Here is a 21635-nt window from a genome sequence, read left to right as displayed (position 1 = left end):
AACAGGGCATGGAACAGTATCAAATAAAATGAAATATACATAAACGAAATCCAAAGAAAATCTACTACCATTTCCTATTCTAGCCAATAACAAGGCCAAATCTAACAGAAAACAACTGGTGGTCACTTTATAATAGCATGCAGAGATTACAGTATCATTCCCCAAAAGAAAACAAACATATTAGAAGTAATAAGCAACAAACTCATCTTATAAAGCAACTTTAAGAGTAGATAATCTAGGGACACCTGGGTGGCTCAGCAGTTAAGCATCTGTCTTTGGCTCAGGGCATGATCCTGGGGATCTGGGATTGAGTCCCTCATCAGGCTCCCCGCAGGGGGAATGCTCCCTCTGCCTGTGTCTCTTCCTCTCTGTCTCTCATGAATAAATAAATAAAATCTTTTAAAAAAAAAAAGAAGAGTAGATAACCTGTAACAATATACCATCACAAGCTAAGTAGGCACGGAGCTTTTGGGAAGAAGCTCAATTTAAAAAAGAAACACCAAATCACTGGTCATGTTTACCCTATAAGTAATATTCCAAGACCTTTAATACATAGCACTTTTAACAACATTAAGTGTAGCTTTCTAGAAACAGGTTAATATGACTAAGTCAGCGTCTGAAATACATAAGCTATTCAAGAAAGGTTTCCCAAATAAACCTTAGCATTTAACACTTTTAGTAAACAAATAAGACTTTATGCTAAATTACAAAAAAGTAAACATTATCCTTGAACAATGTACAAAAGCATGGAGAATAGAAGATACACGTATAAAAAGTTAATTAGTATAAATCCCTTACTCAGGCAAGAGGTGTATACACATATGATGAAGATCACCTGTCAAAGATACTTCCAGCATCTACCTACTGCCAGATAACCAAAAGGATGCTGGACTCATCACAACCTCTATCACAGGAAAGGTTGCTTTGGCCAATCTGGATTAAACAGTTTCTATAAATATGGTATAGTGCTTCAGAACAGGAACTTTAGAACCAAAGGGTCTGGGACTTAGGTGTGTGATCAAATTTTTGATAAATTCACAATTTCTCTGTGACCCAGTTTTCTTTTCTTTTCTTTTTTTTTTTTTTTTTTTGTGACCCAGTTTTCTAAACTGTAAATGGGGATAAGGGCATTGTTTCACTGGGAATATTATATATGCATTCGTGTTATTTGCAGTGCTTAAAACAATGCTTGGGACTGTAAATGCTAACTGATAAACAGGTTGCTTTATAATTGAGTTAATACCCTTAGCACAGGTTTGGAACAGTGCTTGGAACAGTAAATGCTAAGTGACAAACAGGTTGCTTTATAATTGAGTTAATACCCTTAGCACAGGTTTCTGATGCCCCAAATCAGCACCTTTTAAAAGTGTTCCAGGAGCGCCAGGGTGGCTCTGAGCACCTGCCTTCAGCCTAGGGACTGATCCTGGAAACCCTGGATTGAGTCCCGTGTCGAGCTCCCTGCATGGAGCCTGCTTCTCCCTCTGCCTATGTCTCTCTCTCTCTCTCTCTGTGTCTCATGAATAAATAAATAAAATCTTTAAAAATAAATAAATAAATAAAAAATAAAAGTGTTCCAGACTTCAACTCTAGCAGCAATGGATAATTTCTCACAAGTTCAAACCCACCCCACGCTGACAATTATCCACCTATATACTGCAATCTTTCTATTCTCTGCTCCAAGAGGTGATTCTCAAACCAAGAGAGAAGAGATATTGTTAACCTTCAGGTGGGCAATTCTCAGAGGCATTCTGCTAGTCTGCTGTTGGGAGCAGGTCTTGATGGAAGTAAGTTCCTATTGCCGACAGCAGGAATCTCCATGTCACAGCCTTATGTTGGCTTTTCCTCTTTCCCTATTCCTTTCTACTGCTCCCTAACTCCTGCTTCTTGCAATTCCTCCCCAATAATCTACCTGCATCCAAGTCCTTGTCTCAAGCTGTGCTTGCAGGAGAACTCAAGCCAAGACAATATAAGAAAAACATTTAGAAAAGTGCCTGATACATACAGACAAGTGCTGGATAAATTTTCACTATCATTCTCCAAAACAGAAGGAATGAATGTATTATTCCTAAATCATTTTTTTAAAAGATTTTATTTATTTGTTCATGAGAGACAGAGAGAGAGAGAGAGAGAGAGAGAGAGGCAGAGACACAGGCAGAGGGAGAAGCAGGCTCCCTGCAGGAGCCCGCTGTGGGACTCAATCCTGGACCCCAGGATCAGGCCCCAAGTCAAAGGCAGATGCTCAACTGCTGAGCCACCAGGTGTCCCTATTCCTAAATCATTTTATAAGACTTAATATAAAATTAATGTATAATCTTATCAAACATACTATTTGCATATGGTAATGAGCAAGAAAGATACCTTTTGTATGCAATTACTGCTTCCACCCATAGTCTTACCAGGACAATTATCTAAGTTTTAATATCTGCCAATCTGCTAGGCGAAAAAAGACACATAGTGTGACTGGCATTCCTTTGATTATAAGTTTGAAATACTTCTACATATTATACTTTTAGACCACTCATTTCTTTCACTGTAAAGGCATATTCAAATTCTGTCCCTGTTTTTCTTGAACTACTAGTCTTTTTCTCGGTGGTTTTTAAGAGCTTATTAACTCTGTCATGTACCAAGAAGAAAAAGGTCTCTCATATACTATTGGTAGGAATGTAAACTGATGTCACGTTTTCAGAGGACAATATAGCATTCCTTATCAAAATTTCATCCTGCACTTATGAATTTAAATGATGGTTGCGTTCAGCTAATACAAAAGATACACCTACAATATTCACTACAGCACTATTTGTGACAGCAAAAGTACAACCTAAATATCCATCAACATGAGGCATGGACATAAAATATGCAGCTACTAAAAATGTTTTCTATGTACCAAATGCAATGTAGGAGTCTTGCTAAATCCTGATCTAAACAAATCAACTTTAAAAATATTGAGATAGGGCACCTAGGTGGCACAGTCAATTAAGCATCTGACTCAGGTCATGATCTCAGGGTGGTGAGATTGAGCCCTGTACCAGACTCCCCACTCAGCAGAGTCTGCTTAAGACTCTCTCCCAAAAAAAAAAAAAAAAAAAGACTCTCTCCCACTGGGCAGCCCTGGTGGCTCAGCGGTTTAGCGCCGCCTTCAGCCCGGGGTATGAACCTGGAGAGCCAGGATCGAGTCCCACGTCGGGCTCCCTGCATGAAGTCTGCTTCTCTCTCTGCCTGTGTCTCTGCCTCTATCTCTGTGTCTCTCGTGAATAAATAAATAAAACCTTAAAAAAAAAAAAAAAACTCTCCCACTTCCTATACCCCTTCCCTTGCATGCATGCAGACTCTCTCAAATAAATAAATCCTTAAAATAATAAAAAGTTGAGACAAAGAAATTTGAATACTATTTAATTATATCAAGAAATCAGTATTAGAAATCAGTATTTTTTTTTGTTAATTTTATTTATTTATTCATGAGAGAGACAGGGAGAGAGAGGCAGAGACACAGGCAGAGGGAGAAGCAAGCTCCAAGCCAGGAGCCTGATGTAGGACTCTTCCCAATCTCTGGGATCACAACCTGAGCTGAAGGCAGGTAACTTAACTGCTGAGCCACCCAGGCACCCAGAAATTAGTATTCTCAATTATATTTTGGAGCAGTGGGGCATAAATAAAGCAAGACTGACCATGGTTAGTCTTTGTTGAAGCTGAATGATGTGCACATATGGATTCATTAATTATACTATTCTCTCTCCTGTACCTATTAAAAACTTTCCGTAATAAAAATTTTAAGTGAAAAATATTTATGATAGAAAAAAAATTTTAAGATACACTGCTTATTTGAAAAAATAGTAGTAATTTTTTACAGAATGATGCACTTCTTACATAGAAAAACTAAAAAGTAAAACTACTGGAAGTAGATACAACAAGTGTTAGTATGACTATTCTGAAATACTCCTAGGATTACAGGTGATTTTTTATTATTTACTCTTTTACTCATTTTCCAAGACCTTCTACATTGCCAGAGTAAAACAGCAAGAATGGTGGCAACCAATATTCACTAAATGCTTACACCACAAAGTAATAGTGCCACCCATCTGTATTCTTATTAAATACCCACAAAATCCAGTGAAGTATATACATCATTATTATCTCCCTTGGAAAATGAGAAAACTGGGACATAATGCTAGAGAACATAAAGCCAAGATAATAACCCAACCAGGCAGGGTGACTCCAGAGTTTACACTAAGTTAAAGCACCTCCCCCAAAATACCCCTGATCATTACTAAAGAATACCATAGAAAATAAGCAGATGTGAGTAAGCAATTAACAGAGAATATACTCGTAGGCAAGTAAGTGCAAAGTCCAAACTCTTTAGTTAATAAATTTTTAACCCCCTAAATTAGCAAACCTTAAAACATGCACATACCTAGAGCTGACACGTAACAAATCATAGGATACATACTGCTGCAAGAGTATAAATCCTCACAAACTTCAGCAGGAAAATTCAAAGTTTTGAAAATGTATATATTCTTTAATCCAGTAACTATATCATCATGGATGTCTAACACACAGCATAATCAATGATGTTGTAATAGCATCGTATGGTGACAGAGCGTAACTACACTTGTGGCAAAAATAACATAATGTACGAACTTGTGAAATAGCTATGCTGTACACTTGAAATTAACAAAATACTGTGCGTCAATTATACTTCAATTTTTTAAAAAAAGCAAAGTCGGGATCCCTGGGTGGCACAGAGGTTTGGCGCCTGCCTTTGGCCCAGGGCGCGATCCTGGAGACCCGGGATCGAATCCCACGTCGGGCTTTCCGATGCATGGAGCCTGCTTCTCTCTCTGCCTGTGTCTCTGCCCCCCCCCCCCCCTCTGTGACTATCATGAATAAATAAATAAAATCTTTAAAAAAAAAAAAAAAGCAAAGTCTATCCAAAAACAAATAAAAGCTTATTTAAACAAATTAACTCAGGTCCATATAACAGAATATTGTATGGTCGCTAAAAATGGTACTACGTTCCACAAATGCTGTTTGAGACAACTGGATTTTCACAAGAATGAAAAATGAACATGAACTCCTACCTCACACCATATAAAAAATTAACTCAAAAAAATAGAACAACTTAAACATGAACTAAAATCATAAAACACTTAGAAGAAAACACAGACGTAAATTTTCATCACCTTGGATTTGGCAGTGGATACTTAGCTATAAATACCAAAAGTACAAGTAACAAAACAAAAATGGATAAACTGAACTTCATCAAAATTAAAGACTTAAAACTTTAAAACATCAAGGACAATATCAAAAAAATGAAAAAAAAAAAAAAAGAAAACACAAGCTATACAATGGGAGAAGTTATTTGTAAACAACGTATCTGTAAGGGATTAATATCCAGAATATATAAAAAACAAGTCTTACAAATAAAAAAATAAAGAGATACCATTTCACACCTACTGTCTATAATCAAGAGAAAAGTAACAACTGGTACATATTGGAACCTTCATGCATTGCTGCTAGTAATGTAAAATGATGTAGCTACTACTAAATTTGGTGGTTCCTCAAAAAATTAAACAGAATTATGTGACCCAGCAATTCCACTCTTAGGTATATACCCAAAACAATTAAAACAGAGACTCAGAAAGATACTTCTATACCAGTGCTCAATGCAATATTATTCACAATAACCAAAAGGTGTTAAACAACCCAAGTGTCTATCAACAGGTAAACAAAATGTGGTATATACATACAAAAGATATTATTCAGGGACAGAAAGAAGTGCTGACACCCAGTATAGAGGAACCCTGAAAATACTATGCTAAGTAAAATAAGCAAAACAGAAAAAGGCAAATACTGTATGACTTCACTTAGGTTACCAAGAGCTAGAAGAGAGGGAAATGGGAGTCCTTGCTTAATGGGTATAAAGTTTCTGTTTGGGATGATGAAAAAATCTGTAAAGATAGCAACACATCACTATAAAGGTAATTAATGCCACTGAACTGAATATTTAAAAATGGTTTAAAATGGCAAATTTTATGTATCTTAACCACAAAAAAGTGGAGGAAAAAAGATTAGCTACTAAAGAAGTTTGAGTTATAGGTCTATATTTATTAACATAGAGATTTATGATGTATTGATGTGTGAATAAAGCAAGCTACAATAAATTTATCACACATCATGGCATTTCTGTAAAAACATTTAAATAGGGCAGCCTGGGTGGCTCAGTGGTTTAGCGCCACCTTCAGCCCAGGGTGAGTCTCCTGGCATGGAGCCTGCTTCTCCCTCTGCCTGTGTCTCTGCCTCTCTGTGTCTGTGTGTCTCGTGAATAAATAAGTTTATCTTAAAAAACAAAAAAACGTTTAAATATATACACACACAGGAAGGCTACACAAAAATATTATATCCAGGTAGAAGGACTGCAGGTGACATTTTTGCTTGCATTGCACTTTCTAACTTTTCTACAATGAAAATTCCTTGTTAAGAAAAAACTGGAAAATTGGAAATGGACTAAAAAACAGACTAAGCATGAAAAGCATGACAAAAGAGGTATAAATATGGAAAATGAATAATAAACAGCTAGAATAAAGTCAGTGAGGATGAGTACCAGGCATGTCTAAGAAATGACGAATAGTTTGAGAAAAGGCAGAAATGGCAAAGATTCCTAGAATACTTCATTTTAATTATGAGGAAACAGCAATAGTTAAGTGGTCTGTGCAGACTTTAGCAGATACCGGCAAATCCTGAACTAAAAAAAGCAAGACCTAAACTAAAAAGGCAAGACCCAGTCTCCGGTAATTTGGCAACTTAGATACTGGTCTTAAATCCAAGGCTAGAGTTTAGACTACGCACACAGGGTTAAGGGAAAGGAATTCATCGAGGTTAGGTCTTGGCTGCTGAATGAGATGACTATAATAGGTTAAGTTGTTTTTTGTTTTGTTTTAGGATTTTATTTATTTATTCACAGAGAGAGAGGAAGAGACGTAGGCAGAGGGAAAAGCAGGCTCCATGTAGGGAGTCTGATGTGGGACTCAATCCCGGGACTCCAGGAACATGCCCTGGGCTGAAGGCAGGTGCTAAACCGCTGAGCCACTCAGGCGTCCCTAAAAAAGGTTAAATTTTACAGGAAAAGCAATTAAACTTAGTAAGAAAATTAGTGAACTAATCTAGATTAGCACCACAGAAAAAGGGATACAGAAGTAAAAAGACTTTAGCACTCAAATGAAACTGTTTTTTTATCCATAAAAATTGAGATGTTACACTCAAGTTGTTAGAACTGGCCCCTTAGTCATTAACAGAAATACTGAGGTTGCAGCTACCTGAAGGTACTGATCAAAGCTACTGACGTAGGGTAAATAACCAATAAAATGTAAAGGGTCAAGGACGGCAAAACTTTTGAAAAAACTGTAACATTCTTGTGGAAAGTTCTATGGCCTTACAACCACATCTCCACCTGTCAACTTTTATAGGAATCAGGGTGAACTAGGGTAATAAAAGGATTACTCACTGGTTTCCAAATTCTGATGCTACAAAAAGGAAGCCTGTTTTAAGCACACACATGGCAGCAGCAACAGGCACAGTATCAAAGTACTTGAGCCGGATCTCAGTAACCTGGAAGGGGGGGAAAAATATTCTAGCATGTAGGCCAAGTGAAGCTAGGTCACAGAAGGTAGCCAGTATTTTAAGATAGACAGCATAAACAGAATAGCAAATAAAATATCATCCTTAGTATCTAAACCCAGGGTTAGCAAACTAAGACCCAAGATCAGCCATGCCTAATGTTTACATACTTCCTACAGCTACTTCAGTGCCACAACAGCAAAGCTGTATAGTTGAGTCAGAGATTATATGGCCCATAAAAGCTGAAAATGTTTACTATTAGGCCTTCACAAAAAAAAATTCTGCCAACTCCTGAGCTAAATAGATATCTAAAAAATTACTCAGTTGTTCAGAGTTCCTCCATAGGACAAAAACAGTAACAGTGTCATTACCAGTTTTCATTAGACAAGCAGAGTCTTCTCTTGTTACTCACTAGAAGAGGCACTACTCGGTCTCATTCATGAGACTACTAGACCAGAAATCTGTTAACCAAATGAGAAAATCTACATTCGATATACCAGTTCCAAATTTTATTTTATTTTTTAGTTCCAAATTTTAAAAGCTTTAAACACCTTAGACAACCACTCTTTAAGGCACTGTTTCCATTTTATTAACTTGTGAAGTATTAATTGTCCTATCTCAGAGTAGTTTCAATGAACAAATGGTTTATAAAACCACTTTGTGAACCTTAAATGTACACTTAAGTTTTTGAAATAAGGCTACTTAAATATATCAAAATCAGAATACCATAGGACATTTTATCAAACCAGACTAAACCTAATAAAAGTGTTTTTTCATGTTTTCCTTCTCTATCCATGGTCTGCTTACCATATCTTCATCTGTCTCCAAAGTGATCTTGAAAATATCGCCCTGCTCAGTTTGGGCCAAAAAGAAGAACATCGATTTGGTCTTATGGGTGGCAGAGCAAACAAAAATCATTCCTCTTTCAGGGTCATCCAGGTCATTCTAGAAGTCAAACACAGAACCAACAATTTAGAAAGGAGTTCTTCTTATTTAGGGAATGTAGCACCTTACCAATATGGATATACATGTTGCCCAAGGCCTAGAAGTACCTGCCACCTCTCTCTCTTTTTTTTTTTTTTTTTACCTGCCACCTCTCTATACAAGCTTTGACCCAGAGCAGCTAGTCAGCCAAAAATAAAACACAATGGCCAAAAATGCTTGTCTACTGTAAATGTGACAAAGCCTATGTACAAAAAAACAGCCACAATTTCACTGTACATTCTCATCAAATGAGTAAGACAAAAAACTTTCTCTAGAGAAAAATGTCAAAGACATGAAATTGAAAGTTATCGTTTCAGACTATGAAAAAAACTCTTACACGTCCATCCAAATTATCCTTCATTAGCCCTTTTCCATATCAACTTCCTTGATTCCTCCAAGGGAGTTTCTTGACTATGATGTTGGGTTTTTGTTTTATGTTTCCAACATTTTGTATTTCTCTCACTGACTCAGCTCTTCAAGGGCAAAACATGTTTTATACATTTCTGTAGTCCCAAAGCCACTTACAGTGCCTGGCAGTTAGGCGCTCAATAAATGTCTGATCAACCAAATCGAATTACTTCCCACACACTTTACCAAGAATTTATTTAATAGATTCCTTCTCAAATTTTCTAAAATTTATGGAATCTTACCCAGGTTATCATATTAGTTCAACTAAGTAAGACCTAAAAGATTTAACCCCAGGACCTATAAATTAATATTAAAAAGATAGAAAACTAGGGGTGAAAGGAGAGACTGAAGGAGCAGAGATGAAATGAGATTAGCTGAAGCTGGATACTCAGCTCATTACATTCTACTTTTGCATATGCTTAATAATCTCCACAGTAAACTGTTAAGATTAATATCAATAAAATTTAAAAAATCAATAAAATACCATTTTCAACCACCAATGTAGTAACTGAACTGAGGAAAAGCACTATGTGAAAAGATGCTGGATAAAGATTATTTACCATCTCAAAATTCACCATCTCCTTCCACACCAATTATAAAAAGGAAAAGGTACCTTCATGATTAAGCAGCACCGGCAGGCACTACCTTTTAACATAAGTGATTAATTTAACATCACCAACAAGTCAACCCAACATTATGTGCTCCTAATGTGATAAAATAGGAAATATGTCACCACTTATGTAATGATTCTATCAAAAATATTAACATGAAAAAAAAAATTAACATGGATATAATCATAAGGAAAAACATGATGGGACAAATTTCATGACAATTAGCCTAGACTCTTCAAAAAAAAGTCAATAAAAGACCAAAAGCAGGGCAGCCCCGGTGGCTCAGTGGTTTAGCGCCACCTGCAGCCCAGGGCGTGATCCTGGAGACCCAGGATCGAGTCCCACGTCGGGCTCCCTGCACGGAGCCTGATTCTCCCTCTGCCTGTGTCTCTGCCTCTCTCTCTCTGTGTGTCTCTCATGAATAAATAAATTTTTAAAAATCTTTAAAAAAAAAAAGACCAAAAGCAAAGGTGAGACAAAATATTCTAAAGAACAAAAAAGAACAGTAAAACAGTGAAAGAACAGTTAAACTGTCGTGATGACTGTAACTTATATTCAAACGGTTTGTCTAAAAAAGCATATAGCTATGTCATAAGAAAAAAAAGCCAAATGCAGTAAAACATTAAATTGGTCAATCTTTTTTTTTTTTTTTTAAATTCATGATAGAGAGAGAGAGAGAGAGAGGCAGAGACACAGGAGGAGGGAGAAGCAGGCTCCATTGCAGGAGCCTGACACGGGACGCGATCCGGGACTCCAGGATCGCACCCTGGGCCAAAGGCAGGCGCTAAACCGGTGAGCCACCCATCAATCTTTTTTCTGAATGTAAAACGCCAACAGGAATTCACTGTTCTGTTCTTTAAAATTTCCTGTATGTTGGAATGGGGTGAAAAAGACAAACAATGGAAAATACCTCCAATAAATATGTCTGGTTTTTCAAACTAGCAACTTGCAGGAATTTCAAACTGATCATCCAGAGATTCTTCTAAAATGGAAACTGTTTTTAATTTCCTTTCTCAAAGAATTTATTTTGCTTTTACTAAAATACCAGCTTTATTAAAAAGATTTACAAAGAAACTAAAACCTCACAACAAATAAACTAAGACACTATATCGTAATTACAAAAAAAAAAAGAAACTTCACAAACACCATATCTTTCCTTATGGCAAAGATTTTTACCCGTCTCCTGGGAATTGGACAGCGGATATCCGGTTGGTCACCAAAGTTCTTGTAGGTGATATAGTTTTCAGAGCAGATTAGCACTCCACTTGGACCATCTGACCCTCCAGGAACTATCAGAAAAAAACTTAGCAATGATTTAACATAACCATGATTTACAATTAATCTTTCAATTCCTTCTCCTTTTTAGCACAATTTGAATGAAGGTTTAAGTGCCTGAGACTGAGAAACATTCAAAGTATTTCTTTTCCCTGATACTAGCATAACACAAGGATGAGCACAGTTCAGGTGCTCTTAGCCTGTCCAGATGTCTGAGAATCCATCTAAAATAAAATGTTTAGCTCCGAGCCCAAAACTCAGTTCTCATCTTTAGCCCTATAACCCAACTGCATATTGGAAACTCTTACAATGATATTCCACAGCAGCTTAAAAATACATTGTACTCATAAACAAATTCAAGTTCCTTCCCAAATCTGTTCTACCTCCTGGGTCCTCCATCTCAAAGAACACGACTATCAACCAACAGACCAAACCAAAAACCTGGGTGTCACTCCTCAAGTCTCTCCCGCTTCACAGCTCTATTGATTTTAACTCCTTTGCAGTGCTCATGCTGCCAACCTTTTGGGTTAGTGAAACAGCTTCCTAATCTGGCTTATAGTCTTATCCTCTATTCAATTAAACAAAATGTAAGCAAGTAATGTTTCTAAAATGTTCATCTTTAGCAAGTTATTATTCCGCTGCTTAAAATCCTTCAGAAACAAAAAGAGTAACAACAAAATCTTTCAGTAGTTACCTCCCCACCACAACCTCTACCCAGCCTGTTAGGTCTATCAATCCAATCACAATCAGCTTCCAGTTCTTTGAATGAACCATATTCTTTCTTTGCACACAACAAAATGTTGAACAAATGAAGCCCTTGTCAATGAAATATAGGTAATATTACAGCAAGTAATGTAATGTGTAATGTTTAATATATGGCTGCTTTCTAAGGTTTAATACTCAAAGACAAGTGCTATCTTATTCTCCAAAATCCTCCCTCCTAAAGACAGATTTCACTTTAGACATCAATCGAAGTACAAATGACTCCACATAAAAAGGATCACTGTCTTCCCCATGCCTGCTGAAACCTAGAGTACAAGTAGTCATTTCCTTTAGTCTTTTTATATAATGAATAAAATTGATACGGATTTTTTTTTTAAGATTCCATTTTTAAGGGCAGCCCAGGTAGGCTCAGCGGTTTAGTGCTGCCTTCAGCCCAGGGCCTGATCCTAGAGACCCGGGATCAAGTCCCACGTCAGTCTCCCTGCATGGAGCCTGTTTCTCCCTTCTGCCTGTGTCTCTGCCTCTCTCTCTGTCTCTCATGAATAAATAGAATCTTAAAAAAATAATTAAAAAAAATTTTACTTCCATTTTTAAGTAATCTCTACACTCAATGTGGAACTGGAACTTACAACCTGAGATCCAGGGCAGCCTGGGTGGCTCCGCGGTTTAGCGCCTGCCTTCACGCCCAGGTCGTGATCCCGGGGTCATTGGATGAGTCTCACATCGGGCTCCCTGCATGGAGCCTGTTCTTCCCTCTGCCTGTGTCTCTGCCTCCCCGCCCCCCCCCCCCCCCCCCCGTGTCTCTCATGGATAAATAAATAAAATCTTTAAAAAAAAAAAAACGAGATCCAAGAGTCACATACTCCAATGACTGAGCCAAGCAGAAGCCCCGGATACTGATTTTCTAACTGTGAACATCTCTGAACTCCTACAAAAATCTTACTTAGCTATGATCATTTAAAGTTGATTTCAATTTCCTAAGATTTCAGGTTTTGTTATTTATAACCATAAACTAGCATACAGAATTCCTTTTGTTACTAATCTTTCTCAGTTTTGATACTTAAGTTATATTAGGCTCATAAAGTGGTATGATAGCTTTAATTTTTTCCTAATCTCTAAAGAAATTTAAGGTCCCTGAAAATTCTGGACCTTAAATGTTTTGGGAAAGATTTTTGACTACTGCTCCAATTTCTTTAATGGATGCTGGTCTATTCAGGTTCTTCATTTCTTAGAGTCAATTTGGGAACAATTTTCAAAAATATTCCTATTTCACCTAAGTTTTCAAATTCAGACATAATACAGTTTTATCTTGTTGATTTGTCCATTTCATTTGTCTTTTTAAAGATTTGTTTTAATTTTCTTAATGACAGTGACTATCTATAATAAAAATATCAGAGCACTCAGTAGTAGTCAATATTCCAAGCTGAGTACTTTCCCCATCCTTTCTTCCTTTGCCTCTATCATAAGATAAAAGTCAACCATTCCATGAACTTCTAACTTCACCAAACAGACAAGATACTTATTAGACTTACTAGAAATAGATTATAGTTTCCAAATCCCATTAAGTAAACTCTCCTAGGTTTGCATATAAAATGAGCCAAATAAAAAGATACAAAACAGCTCTGAGAAAAAAAAGTACCTGTAATAAGAAAGTTGCCATGTTCCTCCAAAGGTTCACTGTACTTTCGGACCACATGATTTAAACCAAGGTCTAATTCATAGAAGGTAAGCGTCTGCTGGGTATTAGCTGCTGCTTCCCCTGTTGGATCATTGTCTGCTTCCTATAGAGAAGTACATTAGCAAAAAAAGGCATCAGGATTCCTCCATTTTACAAATGGGGAAGCAAAGGTCCTCAACAGTTTACCAAAGCTCACACTACTAGACAATGGCAGAACTCGAACAAGAAACTGGGTCCCCTATTTTGGGGACTAGGGTTCCCTCTACTCAAGGCTACTGCATTCCAGTAAAGGCAAAAATGGTATGCCTCACCTTTCACTATCTCCCTGCAAAAAAATACCCCACATACAGTTTCACTTCCTTTTTCAAACCGCTGTTTCCCATAAATACCGTTTTTAGGATGACTGTTCAAATCAAGGTAAAGTGCTATTATATCGTTAGGTAAGCTGTGAAACATCCCAAAAAATCTTATTAGTAAGACATTTGGAAAACAAAAGCTGTAAGACATCAACAATGAAGAAAACAATCATTAAAGCACTGAGATGAATGGAAGAAACCTAAAGGGGATGTAGGGGGAGAGGGAGGGAGAGAGTGAGAGAAAGAGAGGATGGAGTCAATGAGTCCCCATTACCTCATAATCCATTTCCAGACAAGCAAACATTGGATTTTCAAATCCCACATCTACTCCGACCACATGATATACTAAAGTGTTCGCTTTGTGGGCCTCTAGAGGGGATGAAATGGTAAGCCGGGCTGCAGCATCTCTGTTCAAGATATATACCAATTTCTGTTTTTCAATGGCACCTATACATAAAAGAGACAAAACAAATAAAATTTCCAGAAGATAAAAGGACTTACAGAACAGCCAGAGTCACACCACAATTATTTCTTTAAAATCATTAACATCCAAAAAAAAAAAAAAAAAAAAAAAAATCATTAACATCCAGCACTAACTCTACAAGTGTATTAACTTAGAGGATCTTGGAATTAGTAAAATAAACAACAGAATTTCCTAATAGGGATCTCAATATCCCACTAACTCTTCATAATTTTTCAGCATCCCCTAGATTTAATGATACTGGAAACAATAATTCGTAAAATTGACAGCTTTATTCTCTGAACTTCGATCTAATGATTTTGTCACTTGCCAGAGTTGCCTTCCAGAGGCCTGATCAGATACACAGAATTTCCTTCAAAAGATTTATCAGAGAAGAGACATGAATGTGAATCATCACTTCAGGCTAATGAAAGCAACCATATTCACTGCCTAATTATATAAAATCATTTCATTGTAGGCTTTCTGCTATACATATAGAAATGAAAAAAAAAACACCTTATCCAACCAGACAATAGAAAAGGTGTGTTAAGACGACTTTCCCCATTGTTTTAAAAGGAAAAGTAACTTTAAACCATGGCATTAATCCAAATATTGTGCAAACTTTACCCAGGTAAGGAATTTATTGGCACAATGCCAAGACCACAGCACTGTTACCCTAAACTGAGCATCTGTAAGAGTCAGAAGTACACTCAATAGAGCAAGTTACTCACTAATCATAACAGCTCGCCCTTTGGGATCCACAGCTAAGAACTGTCCAGGAACAATGCGGCGGCATCCACTCTTGCCAAAGGTTTCTTGGTGAATTTTCTCAAACATATTCTTAGATGGCTGGTATTCCAGGATAACTATCCGACCTGAGTCACTGCCAACCACAATGTAGTCTTTGGTGCCACCCGTTAGCCTAAAGGCCATGAGTGATCTGATAACACCAAATACTTCCACAGTTAGCAGAGTATGTACTTTGCCAGTGTTGGGGTCAGGGCGAAGCAGCTCCAGTATCTTCCCACGGGAAACAACAATTTCCTGTTGTTTGGTTCCTAGATTACCAAAACAATAAAGATCACGAACAATCAGAACTAGTCAAAAATAACCTGGATGGATCAAAATGCCCCTCAAAATAAATGTAAGTAAGTCGGGGGCTCAGTATTTTAAATTTTCTTATTCTATTTCATTCCCACGATTGATAGGATTTAACAAAAGTGGTATCAAAGAAAAAACTTTTAAAAATGGTCAACATAGTTCTTTAAAAAACATTTAGTTTTTCTAAAATGTCATTAATCCGCATAATTAGGAGATGTATACAAATGGTATTAACATATAATGTTTAGCTTCGTAAAATTAAGTATTTCCAAAGGCTCTTTCTAGCTCATCTTTAAGGCTATTGTTCTAGAAAATCATTTTAACTTTTTGTGCAATTTGATGGATTATTTCAAACAACTTTTAAAGCTGTTATGTAAAATATATAATTTACTTCTAAAGTCAGTCCTAAGAAAGTTCACTTGCCTTCATAACCATTATTGATACTTCTAAATGCTTAATAGCCAATTTTCCCCCATCTCTCCCTGTTTGCTACATAATTCCACTTGGATATGTTGTCATCATCGACTTTTAACTGGTTTAAAATAACTAAATTCCTTCTTCCCAAACTCCCTCTCTAGTCCCAACTAACCTGCTATCAATGTTACTATCATTTTCTCTGCTGCCCAGGCTGGAAATTCATATTCTTCTCGATCTGTCCCCACTTTCCTAGTACAGGTCTTTACTACCTAATGTCTAAATGCCTTCCAAGCCTATCAGATATCCCACTCTTATCCATCCCAATCCATTCTCACTTGCTCAAGGCCACTACTTATCAGGTCACCTTCCCAATGGTCCCCTCAGAATCAAATAAGATCAAGTACTTCAAATGGCTTTGGAGACTGTAAAGCATTATATAAATGATGTTGTCTGATGAATTAAGATACTTTCTCTATAATTTATTTCAGGAAAAAAGTTTGAATTTGGAAATGGAATCTGAAGCATGAAACTATTTAATCTTGAACATGTTTAATTCAGAAAGACAGTAACTAGAAATCTTACCAGAAAAGTTGCCATGAATGGCAAAGCTGATGCCTGTGGCTCGCTGCAAGGTCAAGTTGTATAGAAACATGATGGGAGCAGCACCGAGGTACTCACAACTCCACAATCAGGCCTCAGTTATATTGAGTCAAAATAAGCTAAGAGGACCTAAAAGCAGAAAAATATCAGCCGAGAAACTTACTTTAACAATTATTTTTTTAAGATTTATTTATTTATTCATTCATTCATTCACAAGAGACACAGAGAGAGGCAGACACAGGCAAAGGGAGAAGCAGGCTCCCCACGAGGAGCCCGTTGAGGGACCGGATCCCAGAACTCCAGGATCACAACCCAAGCCAAAGGCAGACACTCAACCACTGAGCAACCCAGGCGTCCAACAGATGTTTCTATATAGGAACTTCAGGGTGAAGGCAGAACCCAGAGTAAGGCTTACTGACTAACAACAGATTTATAACTAGGAAGTATTCTATATACCAGGGACTATGCTGTATACTTTGCCTCTATTCCCTCAAGGAACCTATAAATAACTCATTATTATACTAATTATATAGATGAAAAAATTAAGAAATTAAATCACCTGTCAAATTAATAACAAGCGGTAAAATCTTAGGATTTGTACCAGTATTCATTCTTTATGATTTACTTGACATAGGGCAGCCCCGGTGGCCCGGAGGTTTAGCCCCGCCTTCGGTCCGGGGCGAGATCCTGGAGACCTGGGATCGAGTCCCACATCGGGCTCCTGGCATGGAGCCTGCTTCTCCCTCTGCCTGTGTCTCTGCCTCTCTCTCTCTGTCTGTCATGAATAAATAAATAAAATCTTTAAAAAAAAAAAAAAAGATTTACTTGACAGAGAGCGTACACATGCATGCACGCACACACATGCCCATGAACACAGGCAGAGGAAAGAGGGAAAAGCAGGTTCCCCACTGAGCTGATCTTGGGATTGAGCCCAGCACCCTGGATCTCGACCTGAGCAGTAGGCAAACTTAACCAATTGAACGCCCCCAGGCGCTGTACCATTAATAGAACTCTATTTACCTTTACTGTCACAGAAACTAAGGAGCTCTACATGTACCTATGATTGCATAGGCTATACACACATGGTTGAGAATTCTTTAAAAACACAGCAAAAAGCTCCTTCTATCCATTCCCTAGCCATTCAGTTCTCCTCCCCAAGAAAATCAATTTTATTTAGTTATATGTCCTTCCAGATATTTTCACAAAAATATGTTAACACTAATACTTTTTAACTAGTGCTTGAATACTACATATTATAGGCTCCCTCATATTATCCTGCAACTTACTTTTTATTACTTTACTTTGAAGATAGCAACAAAGAGCTTTCTCATTTTCGTTTTCCAGCCATGGAGTACTTCACTGAATTTAGCCAATACCCTACTGATAATCATTTAGGTTCCCAATCTCACTATTATGAATACTGCTGCAAAGAAAATCTCTCAATTGGGGCACCTGGCTGGCTCAGTTGGAGGAGTGTGCAACTCTTGATCTCAGGGTGGTGAGTTTGATCACAGACGAGGTGTAGAGATTAAGTAAGAAAAAAAACTGTCATTTTTTTGGTAAGATTTTATTTATTCATGAGAGACACAGAGAAGCAGAGACATAGGTAGAGGGAAAAGAAGCAGGCTTCTCGCAGGAAGCCCAATGCAAGACTCGATCCCCCAACCCAGGATGACATCCCGAGCCGAAGGCAGATGCCCAACCGCTGAGCCACCCGGGTGTCCCTTTAATTTTAAGTAGGTTCCATGCCCAGCATGGAGCCCAACACAGGGCTTGAACTCATGACCCTGAGATCAAGATCTAAGCTGAGATCAAGAATTGGACACTTAATGACTGAGCCACCCAAGTGCCCCAATAAACTTAAAAAGAAGAGAGAGAAATAAAACCCCTCCTATATAGATCATTTATACATGTATGACTATATATTTATATATATATATATTTTTTTTAGGACCTTATTTACTTATACATGAGAGTCACAGAGAGGTACAGACACAGGCAGAGGGAGAAGCGGGCTCCCTGTGGGGAGCCTGATGCAGGACTTGATCCCAGGACCCCGGGAACACGACCTGAACCAAAGGCAGACCACTGAGCCACCTAGGGTGTCCCTGTATGACTATATCTTTAAGATTAATCCCTAGAAGTGAAATTGCTGGATTGATGGACTCATACATTCGAAATACTGACAAATATTACCAAATTACCTTACAAGGAAATTCTAACAGTCTGTATCCCCAGAAATGCATGAGCCTCTATTGCTGCACAACTAGGCTTTTGCTAATCTAACAGATAAAACTGTTAAGTGTAGTTTCCTTTTGCATCTCTTATCTAGCACAGTATTTGACAATTAGAATTTAAAATTTGCATCTACTCACCATAAAAAAAAAAAAAAAAACTGAAACAAAACTCAATTCCTGCTATTTCAGGAGGCCTCTCCATACAATCACATAAAAGGATTCTTTTCACTAAACAAGACTGTTAAGACTGCAAACTAATGTACCTTTACCATAAAATTACCCAGAACTACAACTATACAATTACTACCATGAAAGTTATTTTTCAATTAAAGGTCTTGAAAAATCCAAAGTAATCACTGTGTAACTAACACAAAAAAAATGTTCTAAGTGAGAAAAGAGAATTATGAGTGAACAGCTTCATAAATGATAGTCACCTGGGCGCCTGGATGGCTAAGAGGCTGAGTGTCTGCCTTTGGCTCAGGTCATGATTCCAGGGTCCTGGGATCAAGTCCAATATTGGAGCAGGGAGCCTGCTTCTTCCTTGGCCTCTACCTCTCTCTCTCTCTCTCATAAATAAATAAAATCTTTAAAAAATAATAACAGTAATAGTCATCCAGCTTTTGCCCAGCCCAGAAATGGTTAGAAGAGGAAAAGACTGGAGCACCTGGGTGGCTCGCTCAGTAGGTGAAGAGTCTGCCTTTGTCTCAGGTCAAGATCCCAAGGTCCTGGGATCAGGTCTCGCATTGGGCTCCCTGCTCAGAGGGAAGTCTACTTGAGGTTCTCTCTCCCTCTACCCCTCCCCCTCTGCTTGTGCTCTCTCAAATAATAAATAAAATCTTTAAAAATAAAATAAAATAGGGACACTTGGTGGCTCAGCAGTTGAGCATCTGCTCAGGGCGTGATCCTGGAGTCCTGGGATTGAGTCCCATATCGGGCTCCCTGCATGGATCCTGCTTCTCCCTCTGCCTGTGTCTCTCGTGAATAAATAAAGGTAAATAAATAAAATAAAATAGGAAAAGATCAAACCCTCCACTTTGGAAACGGGTCTTGAGAGGTATAAATTTTCCTTCTTGAAATTAAGAAACATCTTTAACTTTATTCTAGAATGGTAGAGATAAAAGAAAAGTTGAGATGAAAAAAGGAGGGCATTTGGAGAAATGACCTACAAAAAGAAAAATTAAGAAAACGCACTGACAGAGACACAGACATACTCGCATCCCTAGCAGTTATACACTCTATAGAAGTTCCAGGGAAAGTTGTTCTCAGGTTAAAATTGAAGAAAAAGAGGCAAAGAATATGTTGTAAGGGCTCTGATTTGCAAAAATAGTTATGTGATCAACTATACTTCAATTAAAAAAAAAAAAAGGAGGGAATGTGATTCTCAAAGCTAAATTTGTTCTATCACAACCTGCTGCGGTTATAAAATTTCAAACATAATTTCAAAACTGCAGTTATCAACAAGAAAACATAATAAAGCCCTATCATGTCAACATGAACCATGTGGCACGACTGACTAAACTAAAAGAAAGAAATTGCTATTTAGAAAAAGAAAAAGGGGGATCCCTGGGTGGCGCAGCGGTTTGGTGCCTGCCTTTGGCCCAGGGCGCGATCCTGGAGACCCGGGATCGAATCCCACGTCGGGCTCCCGGTGCATGGAGCCTGCTTCTCCCTCTGCCTGTGTCTCTGCCTCTCTCTCTCTCTCTCTCTCACTGTGTGCCTATCATAAATAAATAAAAATTAAAAAATAAAAATAAAAAATAAATAAAAAAGAAAAAAAGAAAAAGGGTGGCTCAGCGGTTTGGCGCCTTAGGCCCAGGGTGTAATCCTGGAGTCCCAGGATGGAGTCCCACGTCGGGCTCCCTGCATGGAGCCTGCTTCTCCCTCCGCCTGTGTCTCTGCCTCTCTCTCTCTCTCTCTCTCTCTCTCTGTGTCTATCATGAATAAATAAATAAAATCTTTAAAAAGAAAAATAAAGAGGAAACCACAGGCCACTTCTGAAGCCCGTAAAAGTTTCCAGCCTACTACTCTTCATTCTCTGTAACTCCTGAAGAACTGCATCTACTTTCCAGTTCCTTTTATAACTGCCGGCATCCATTACAGCCAGAATTCAAACCTACTTGGATTCAGGTTCCTCAGCTATTCTTTTTTTTATCAGGTAATGGGAGAAGTTGCCTTTTGGAGGGAGATCAGCACAAAATCACAAGAACTATATACCAGGAACCCCTAACGGCCAAAACTTGGTAAATATGATTTCCCGGCAATCCTACCTCCTGTCTGTGATCGCCACGAATTGCGCCTCTAATTGCTGCCTCCATCCCCTTTTCCTTGTGCCAAAGGAACGTCATCGCATTCAAACCTCGCGAAGTCTTCCAAACAGATACTACTGTCCCCCACTTTACAAGTGAGAAAGCTGAAAATCACTGAAACAGCTGCCCGAGTACCAAAGGACGAATTCAAAAGAGGGTCGGTCTTGGCACCAAAAACGGTTTCCGTTATTTACGCTTTCAACACACTAGATCATTCCACCCTACAGTTGGTGTCGTGTACGTCCATCCCGCCCCTTCCCTCACCTCCCGCAGAGCCTAGGAGCTGGGCAATTTCCAGAAGTCTTATTTTGATCCAAGCTTCGCTCCCACCTTTGAAACGGAAGTGGGAGAGGACTCCTGGAAACCGTTTTCGACCCAAGCGTTCCCCTCTACCTCACCGCTTTGCCGGCACCTTACGGGCCTACCCTGCTTCAAAGACCCGACCAAAGGCTCCGCCAACCCTCCTGCTTGACCGCTCTCTGCCTCCCCGGGTCCGGGGAAGTTTGGAAGCTGCTTCTTTACCCTGCAGCAGGAAGGATGGCGTCGATATCCGACAGATGCTGAGCTCCTTCAAGGCCTAAGCCACCGCCACCTCCAACCAGCCGGCGTCCGCCATTAGCTCTTAAGGCAGGGACCTTCCGGCTGGCGCGCGACGTATAAAAAGTCCCCAACCAGCGCCTGAAGAATATATATATATATATATAATTTTTTTTAATGTTTCTTTCTTCGACTCTACATTGAAAATTAAACATACCTTTTGGCTGTCACTTTTCCCAGGAGAACAGAAAACAAATACGCCCTTTAAAGTGGACTTAAAGAAAAAAAACTACACATAAATCCATCGGGCATTTTCTTGGGCAGCCGCAAA

At 38.4% G+C, this 21635-nt stretch overlaps 1 protein-coding gene and 2 non-coding genes across 5 annotated transcripts in view; all 3 read right to left on the bottom strand.

Annotated features, from left to right (window-relative positions):
* SF3B3 (splicing factor 3b subunit 3) overlaps window positions 1–21627 on the bottom strand; it is a 53220-nt gene extending 31593 nt beyond the window's left edge. Inside the window, exons 1-8 of one of the 3 annotated variants that reach the window (XM_049109623.1) lie at window positions 21522–21627; window positions 16207–16353; window positions 14838–15164; window positions 13921–14093; window positions 13252–13393; window positions 10791–10903; window positions 8419–8556; window positions 7499–7602 (exon numbers count right to left, since the gene is read on the bottom strand). In XM_049109623.1, coding sequence (XP_048965580.1) covers window positions 7499–7602; window positions 8419–8556; window positions 10791–10903; window positions 13252–13393; window positions 13921–14093; window positions 14838–15164; window positions 16207–16276 — 1067 coding nt within the window. In that variant the 5' untranslated portion in view covers window positions 16277–16353; window positions 21522–21627. Of the gene's footprint in view, window positions 1–7498; window positions 7603–8418; window positions 8557–10790; window positions 10904–13251; window positions 13394–13920; window positions 14094–14837; window positions 15165–16206; window positions 16354–20728; window positions 20861–21289; window positions 21440–21521 lie in introns of those variants that run through there. The other 2 variants (XM_025426779.3, XM_025426780.3) reach the window with 2 other exon arrangements.
* LOC112647692 (small nucleolar RNA SNORD111) lies at window positions 8832–8916 on the bottom strand. Its single transcript, XR_003128437.1, has one exon. It is a non-coding gene; the product is annotated as a small nucleolar RNA SNORD111 (small nucleolar RNA).
* LOC112647691 (small nucleolar RNA SNORD111) lies at window positions 14454–14533 on the bottom strand. The gene has a single exon (XR_003128436.1). It is a non-coding gene; the product is annotated as a small nucleolar RNA SNORD111 (small nucleolar RNA).
* Window positions 21628–21635: the final 8 nt, after the last annotated feature.

The sequence above is a fragment of the Canis lupus genome, chromosome 5 (genome assembly GCF_003254725.2).
Source record: "Canis lupus dingo isolate Sandy chromosome 5, ASM325472v2, whole genome shotgun sequence".
NCBI lineage: Eukaryota > Metazoa > Chordata > Mammalia > Carnivora > Canidae > Canis > Canis lupus.
The sequence above is the reverse complement of the archived record's forward strand: the minus strand, read 5'-3'. Positions and strand labels throughout refer to the sequence as shown.